We start from the raw sequence: 7,443 nt of genomic DNA on the forward strand, positions 1-7,443 counted from the left end.
ATTAAAAATAATATAAAAAAAATTTAAATAGGATAGAATTCAATAAAAAAATTAATAATATATAAATAAAATATTAAAAATATAATTTATAATTAAATTTGATAGGTGTTTATTTAATAATAAAAATTTTGTTAAAATTTTTATTAAAATTATTTATTTAAAAAAATTTATTAAATTTTATTAAGACTTAATTTGTCAATTTTAATTTTTAATTTTATTTAATTTATTTTAATAAAAAATTTCATAAATTTCATTTTATAAACTTTACGAAAATTTTTTCCTAAAAATATTGTGTGGAGACAAAGAAAAGATTTGAGGTCAAAGAGTTGGAGGTTTCTATAGAGAAAGCCCAAGCAGGAGAGTGCTTGATGAAAAGTCCAATCACAGTTTCTTTTTTCTTTTTTGTCCTTAATTTTTAAGGATTTTGTTACTATATATTTAGGATTAAAAAATGCCAACTTTAACATATTGTTATAAAGTTAAAAGTGTCCACCAATGAATTGGTTGATTGACCATTGAGACCGTAAGTTTCATTATGTTTTAGGATTTGTGGAATTTTAATGTTATGGAAGAAGAAAAAGAAGAAGAAGATCAAACTAAGCCTTTTCCCATTACATTAGGTTGGTTATATGCATAGTTTTGTGTTATTGTGCTTTATTTAAGAGCCTATCTTCAATAAGCTCAGTAAAATTGTGCTTCTTTATTTAGTTTCCAAGCATTTTAATTTTATCAGAGTGTGTTTGACGAATAGAATGATGGTTCATCCGATTGTGTCAAGTAGGCTTAGTTTCGACTGACTCTGGGGATGAATCATAGGCTGTTTATTACTCAAAGAAGTTTGATTTGTTTGCTTGCTTGAGGATGATTTGGATGATCTTGAAGTCCATTTGAAGGTTTGTCTCTTTCTTTCAAATAGAATTGTTGTCAACCTAATGACATGTACTGTGTGGTTAGGTTTGGAGGGCTCTGATGCTGGTTTGGCATCAGTTTCAGAATATCTGGACTCTGGAGTTCTGTTTGAAGCTTGGTGGTTCTGAGGCTAGTGTCTTGGAGGAATTGGTAAAGGCAATAAATTTGGTCCATATTCAGCAGGATCTTGTTGAAAGCGGTCAAGCACCATTGAACCATGCTTAGCTGCTTACCATGCTCAACAAGAATATGCAAGTTAATGAATTACTGTTTCTGTCTTCTCGGAATTTGTGTCCATCTAAAAGTCATCTGTTTTTTTTTTCCCCTCTCTTCTTCATTTGTATAAACAGATAGTGCTCCATTTGAAAAAGCTTACTATCCATTTGGCTGGTACTTTTGTTCATGCTTTTTGCTATTCTCCTTTTTAGGTATCATATGGTTGTTGCTTTTATAGCTGTGCCTTTTGCTTTTCAAGGCAAAAAACAAAAGTGCGTTTGGATACAAAAACAATTTTCGGACGGAATATATATAGAAAAATATGTATTTTGTATTAGATAGACTGATCTTAAAGGATTTGGTAATTATATTTTGTTATGTGCTTTCTTGCCATATGATACAGGGAAACAAATTATTGTTTGAATATGACTGTTGAGCAAGAGAAAATTGTCACAAAAAATTGGCTACCTAAACTTAAAACTGCAATTCTGAATGATCAGAAGTGCTTGGAGGATTGCAAATATACGAGGGGCTTGGTAAGTAATTGCCCTTATTATTTTGCTGGTTATGTCCATATCTCTCTTGCTATGCATTCTATTTTTCTTCAATTTTATATGCAATTTATCTTAACATTATCCATAAAAAATGAAATGGTTGATTTGTTAAGAGTGTCAATTGAAATTGTGGGTGGGGACGTCAGGTAGGACACTACGATAGATTGATAATTTGATTGCAGAGTATGTTTCTTTCTACAACTATGCCTTTTTGTTCATTTATATTTAATTATTTATTTAGAGAGGAATAGAAAATAGAGAGAACTTGTATTTATCTTTTAATTTTCTTTTAATATAACCTTCGGATTGAACATTTTACCTAAGCTTGAAGAGTGGTGGGAGCAACCTAAATCAACCTTTGTGAATTGGGTTGCAGTTGATGGACAAAATGTTGTTGCTAGATACTCATAAAGCAACTTCTTGCATTTTATGATAATCAGGTTTTGCGAACTGAATCTTTGAATTAATGATATTATGAAATCTATCTAAAATCCTTTTTCTTTGTGTGAAAACACTCATTTCACACAAAGACTTGTATGTAGTATAATTTGAAGTCAATGAATTTCTTGAAAGAAAATTTTGTAAAAAATTTAGTAAACATTTTTTTCCGTTGTAAAGTGATTTTTGTCAATACGTGAAATGATCATTGACCTAGAGTGGAATCTATAGATAGTGTTGATTTCGATTCATTGTCTTATTTTTTTTATTATATTAATTTATCAAATTTTTAATATATTTTAATGGAATATTTGATAATTTTCTAACTTTGTAGATAGAGTTTAAAAACCCATTAAAATACAATTATTGTCCCCATGAATTTTTTTTGCGCATATACGTATTTTTTTTATTTATGATAATTAAACTTGTTATATCAATAAATAATTATCTTTTTTGGTAAAAAAAATTGCTAATTTGAATATTCAACTTCAAGATTTCAAAGCACCTAATCAAACTTGAGGGGATACTTTTGTACTTCATTTTTGAAACAATGATTGGGAAATCATGGCAGATTATTGTATTCTGCTCAAATGGCTTATCCTTGAATAATGCAAAGTGATAGAATGGAACCTGCAACAAATGGTTATGTGCTGATTGCTTTCCCTGGGAATAGGGAGGGTAATGTACGGGTCGCTTGCAAAAAGCAGGTTGAAATGTGAAGAACATAAACACAGCAAAAACAAATTCATTTCCATGACTCAAGTGTTTTTTCATGGCCTTGGCACATGATATCTGTGGCTGCTGTAACTGGCTCGTGAACCTGCAGGAATTAATCCAACCGTCTCACATTGTTGAATTTATGCCATCAAACGAAACGAACTCAATAAATGTAACCATGATTTGCAACCATCAAAGTTTATTACCTTGAAACCTTCATTTCCAAAGTGTACATATTCCTTTTGAGCTGTTTGGAGGTGGGAGAAATTAAACCTGAATTCACTGCTACCAGTTTGCAGTTGACTGGTTTTTGCATGACTGACATAAAGAAGGTTGATGGGTGAGACTATAAAGGTTGATCAGCTTATTGTTTCTGCCGTGTTCAAAATTCAGTGTAAGATTAAAATCAGAATCAACAAAGAGGTTCTTGGTTCTTGGAGAGATGAGAGGAATGGAAATTTCTTGGTTTCCTTTGATATTGTTGCTTGGGTCAACAGTCAATAATCTCTCAGAGGCTAGCCATGATCATAAGCTTCATTCTGCTGTTGTTGTTGGAACTGTGTACTGTGATACTTGTTTCCAAGAGGATTTCTCTAAGCCCACCCACTTTATTTCAGGTTAGCTGTTTGAGTTTCAATTCCCTAGCCTTCTGTTTTAATCTATTCAGGCTCAAATTAATACGTTTTCAAGGATTTTGTTTCTGCAGGTGCATCTGTTGCAGTGGAATGTAAAGATGGGAGTTCGAGGCCAAGTTTTCGACAAGAAGTGAAAACCAATGAACGTGGAGAATTCAAAGTTCATTTGCCTTTCTCAGTTAGCAAACATGTCAAGAAAATCAAGAGATGTTCAGTGGAACTTATCAATAGCAGTGAGCCATATTGTGCTGTGGCCTCAACAGCAACTTCATCATCACTGTATCTCAAGTCAAGAAAGCAAGGAACTCACATTTTCTCAGCTGGGTTTTTCACTTTCAAGCCATTGAAACAACCAAATCTATGCAACCAAAAACCGAGTGTTCAAGATTCTAGGCAAATCAACACCCAAAACACCTTGAGGTTTGCCCAACCAAACTATCCAACATTTCCACCTCCACTTCAAGACCCAGCAACGCCACAACCAAGTCCCCTGCTTCCCAATCTCCCACCATTACCTCAACTCCCTCAACTCCCACCTCTGCCATCCCTTCCAGGGCTCCCTTTTCCACCAATTCCGGGAAGGAATTAGAAAACTTTGTAAAACCAACCAATATCGGTTCTTTACGTTCTGTTGGCCAGTTAATTATCAATTGGTAAAGTCACTTATCATGTAGAGCAGCTGCTCAATTGTCAATCCTCTATTTCCATTCCATTATCTACCTTTTGAAAGTTCATGTGGTTTAGCATTCAATGGAGAATCTACATCTGCATAATATAATGGGAGTTTTATATTTCAGAATTGCATTAAAACCAAGCAACTGCTTGGTTGAGACTGAGGAAAAACATACACATGTACACAAGACCAACACCAAGGATACAAAGTAATGAAACCAAAACTGCAACATAGCATGAATATGATATAACGGACTATTGGATTTAGGATTATGAAAATCATATGCTTTCAAAGAGATTTTAGGCCAATCTATTCATAGAATTACTAGTTGAGGCTCTTCGTTACTCCGAAAAGAAGAAAAGATTCATAACAAAAGACTCAATTATTAAAGCGTAATAAGATATCCTTCAAGATTTTTTGTTGAGTGATCCTTCTGGGTTCGAGTCGTTTTCATCATATTCTTCTGATGACAAAGGATCATCCCTCCGACAATGAATTCGATATTTCTGAGAGCAAAGATATGGGTAAGAGCATCAATTTTTTTATTTTTTATTCGAACTTAATTCTTTGAGTAAGGAAAACATAGATATTAGGGTTGGCAATCAACCTGAAGATGGCTCTTCACTTGGTCATTAGTGAGTCCCTCAACTTGCATAACCTTTCTGATTTGCTTTGGAGTTGCCACTGCCAAAAAAAACATATACTACTTCAATGAAATAAAAATGCATAAAAATTATATAACAATAGTCTCATTTTTTTTTTCTCAATGACGCATGAAAGTTTAAAAAAAAGTATAATGATATCAGGTTCTACCTTCAATTCCTCCAAGGAGATTCAAAGCCTCCAGAAACCTTGCATGAAGCTCTGGTGACCAAGTTCTCCTGTTATTCTTCCAAATTGGTTGAGTTAGTGGCCTTGGGTGATAATTCAGAGTTGGATTATCAGCCTTCAGATTCAAGCCACACTGGCCATTATTTGTTCCAATACTTGCAAATCTGCTGCAGGATTCTCTTATATTAATCTCCCTGCTGCTGCATTCCTTTTCAGCTAGAGATAATCTGAAACTACTATCCTTGAAAGGAATGGGATTCTGATTTGGAACCTGGTGTCAAAGAAAAAAACAATGTAAACAGTTTTAATAAAGGGTTTGCAGCTATGTATGGGGTAATTACCTGAATAAAGTCTATGAATGTTTTCTGCCTCTTGTTTTCATAATTAGAGTTCCAAAGCTGGTGAGGAGATCTCATCAAACTCTTTCCTTTGTAGTCATACTTCTGATCTGCAGCTGATATATCTGTTTGTTTTTCTTCATAATGTTTCCTCTTGATTGCCAGAAACTCCATTAACGGCCTTCCAGTAGTTTCAGATTCCATTCCATTCTTGATGTTCATAAATTCATCTTTTAGTGTTCCAAGTGCTACATCCCATATCAAACCAAAAGCTTAAACGACAACATTTTCAGAAAGGGGTGAAAAACAAAAACATAAATAAATCAAACTTAATGTAATTGGCTCACCCTCCATTAGAAGCAGCATACATTGAGGAAGTTGGCGTCTGAAAGCCACAATGCTGTTCAATTCTTCTTCATATTGATTGATATAATCATTCAAAACTGCTAATTTATCTGATGCATTGCCCACATTTGACAAATCTGTCAGCAGGTTAGCTATGGTTTTAGGCACATAGGATGGTTTAAGGCTCAAGTTTAGCTCCAGAGGAGTACTTGATGAACCCATGTTTTTCTTTTCTTTCCTTTCCTCTCTATAGCAAAAACTGATCTTTCTTTTTCCTGCTCAACAGGTAAAATAGAAGAAATTAAAACCAGAATCCAGTATAATCCTAAAAGACAAATTTGATTACATATGAAAGAGGGATTCCCACATATGCATTAATTTCTTTTCACTTTGAAAGGGAAAAAAAGAAGAGAATACTATAACTTCAATGGCCTGACATCAGATTCTCAGTAATTAATGCTTTGAGTGTATTTGTTGATCACTATCATCTTTGACAACTCAACTTCTGATTTATCATGGAATCTACCTCTTTAACTGCTTGTTCTCTCTTCATGCCATTCAATTCGAGTTTTAGCTGATCTAATTGTCTCTTCAAGTAATCTTGCTGCCTTCTCTAGACATTGATATATTGCTTTTGTGCTTCAACTCAGTCTGATTGAAGAAAAAATGACTTGTTGAAAGCTATGATTTTCATTTTCTAGTTATGTTTGACTCATCATCTGAAAACATGATGAACCAGAAAGAAAAGAAAATGCTAAACGAAGGAAAGTAAATTCCCAGATTGCCTGTCTTTTGACGTGAATTAAGCACAAACAAACACCCCCAGAATTCTGACAGGAACATTCAGACACGTTAAGCATTGAACTCAGACTAAAGAGCCTAAGACCAAACCTCGTCTTTGTCATTATTTGCCCTCATATGTTTCATCTCTATCCCTTGCAAATCAGATTCTTCTTAAGTATCTTTTCCTAAAGGAAAGAAGAAATTAAGGAGTGTTAAATGCAGACTTTGTTTTCTCAGTAATTGAAGGTTCTTTGACACTCTAAGGCAGGATCCCTCAAAAGAAAGACACTTGGATTATGCATTGAACATACATGGTCTGACCAGGATCCAATTTTTTTTTTTCATTTTTTTAATGCACAAGAAGAAAATCACCCTAGGCATATTTAATTAGTTGGGGTTTTTTTTCTTCTTAAATTTGTAAATAACAATAAAATACTAATAAATTTAATGTATACGGATAATATACACATTGATATTAATAATTAAAAAAAAATCGAATAGAAAATCAATGTTTGAGAAAAAGAGAATTGATAAAAAACGAAAATAAAGTGGATAAAACTAAGAAGAGATTCATAAAATAGATGGTAAAATGGATAAAAATAAATTTTTTTATTGCAATAAAAATACTTGTAAATGGTTAATAAATCAATATATATATATATATGATTTTTTAAGGTTAAGCTTAACTTGATTAGATAAATTTAAAGTGCTTAACAATTTTAGCCATTTTTTTATATTAATACTTACATTTTTCATTTTTTTTCTTTTTTTTTTAATTAAAAGTTGAAATCAATTCTAAGAGTGTTAATAATACAGTATAAACAAATTTTGTTATATTTGTGATTTATTTAATTAATTAATAAATATTAAAATATTTTTATAATTTTTTGTTAAATTTAATAAACAAATCTAAATTAAACTTATTTAGGAACTAATTATTAGACCTTTATTTATTTACACAAATAAATCAAATATAAACAAATTCTATAATTTCATGATCTGTA

At 32.2% G+C, this 7,443-nt stretch overlaps 2 protein-coding genes and 1 pseudogene across 2 annotated transcripts; 2 read left to right on the forward strand and 1 right to left on the reverse strand.

The window, feature by feature from the left end:
- The first annotated feature begins 334 nt into the window (after positions 1 to 334).
- On the forward strand, positions 335 to 2,146 carry LOC111283997 (AUGMIN subunit 5 pseudogene; annotated as a pseudogene).
- A 604-nt stretch (positions 2,147 to 2,750) lies between these two features.
- LOC111283605 (protein DOWNSTREAM OF FLC) lies at positions 2,751 to 4,250 on the forward strand. The gene is made up of 2 exons (XM_022872168.2): positions 2,751 to 3,451; positions 3,541 to 4,250. The coding sequence occupies exons 1-2, from the start codon at positions 3,277 to 3,279 to the stop codon at positions 4,056 to 4,058; spliced, it is 693 nt and encodes a 230-aa protein (XP_022727903.1). The 5' UTR covers positions 2,751 to 3,276; the 3' UTR covers positions 4,059 to 4,250.
- A 142-nt stretch (positions 4,251 to 4,392) lies between these two features.
- LOC149519832 (transcription factor HHO5-like) lies at positions 4,393 to 6,015 on the reverse strand. Its single transcript, XM_089758824.1, has 5 exons — positions 5,659 to 6,015; positions 5,315 to 5,559; positions 4,956 to 5,244; positions 4,750 to 4,826; positions 4,393 to 4,648 (listed from the first exon to the last, which is right to left on the reverse strand). Exons 1-5 carry the CDS (start codon positions 5,876 to 5,878, stop codon positions 4,550 to 4,552), a joined length of 930 nt encoding a protein of 309 aa, XP_089614950.1. The 5' UTR covers positions 5,879 to 6,015; the 3' UTR covers positions 4,393 to 4,549.
- Between the last annotated feature and the right edge of the window lie 1,428 nt (positions 6,016 to 7,443).

The sequence above is a fragment of the Durio zibethinus genome, chromosome 3, assembly GCF_047325235.1.
Source record: "Durio zibethinus cultivar Kanyao isolate XHJ-2024 chromosome 3, ASM4732523v1, whole genome shotgun sequence".
NCBI classification, from domain to species: Eukaryota; Viridiplantae; Streptophyta; class Magnoliopsida; order Malvales; family Malvaceae; genus Durio; species Durio zibethinus.

Coding starts and splice junctions, on each gene's coding strand:
- LOC149519832 (XM_089758824.1), bottom strand. CDS start 5,878: ATGGGTTCATCAAGTACTCCTCTGGAGCTAAACTTGAGCCTTAAACCA. Junction 5,560..5,658: donor TATGCTGCTTCTAATGGAGG/GTGAGCCAATTA, acceptor TATGGGATGTAG/CACTTGGAACACTAAAAGAT. Junction 4,827..4,955: donor TCTCCTTGGAGGAATTGAAG/GTAGAACCTGAT, acceptor TTTTTTTGGCAG/TGGCAACTCCAAAGCAAATC.
- LOC111283605 (XM_022872168.2), top strand. CDS start 3,277: ATGAGAGGAATGGAAATTTCTTGGTTTCCTTTGATATTGTTGCTTGGG. Junction 3,452..3,540: donor GCCCACCCACTTTATTTCAG/GTTAGCTGTTTG, acceptor TTGTTTCTGCAG/GTGCATCTGTTGCAGTGGAA.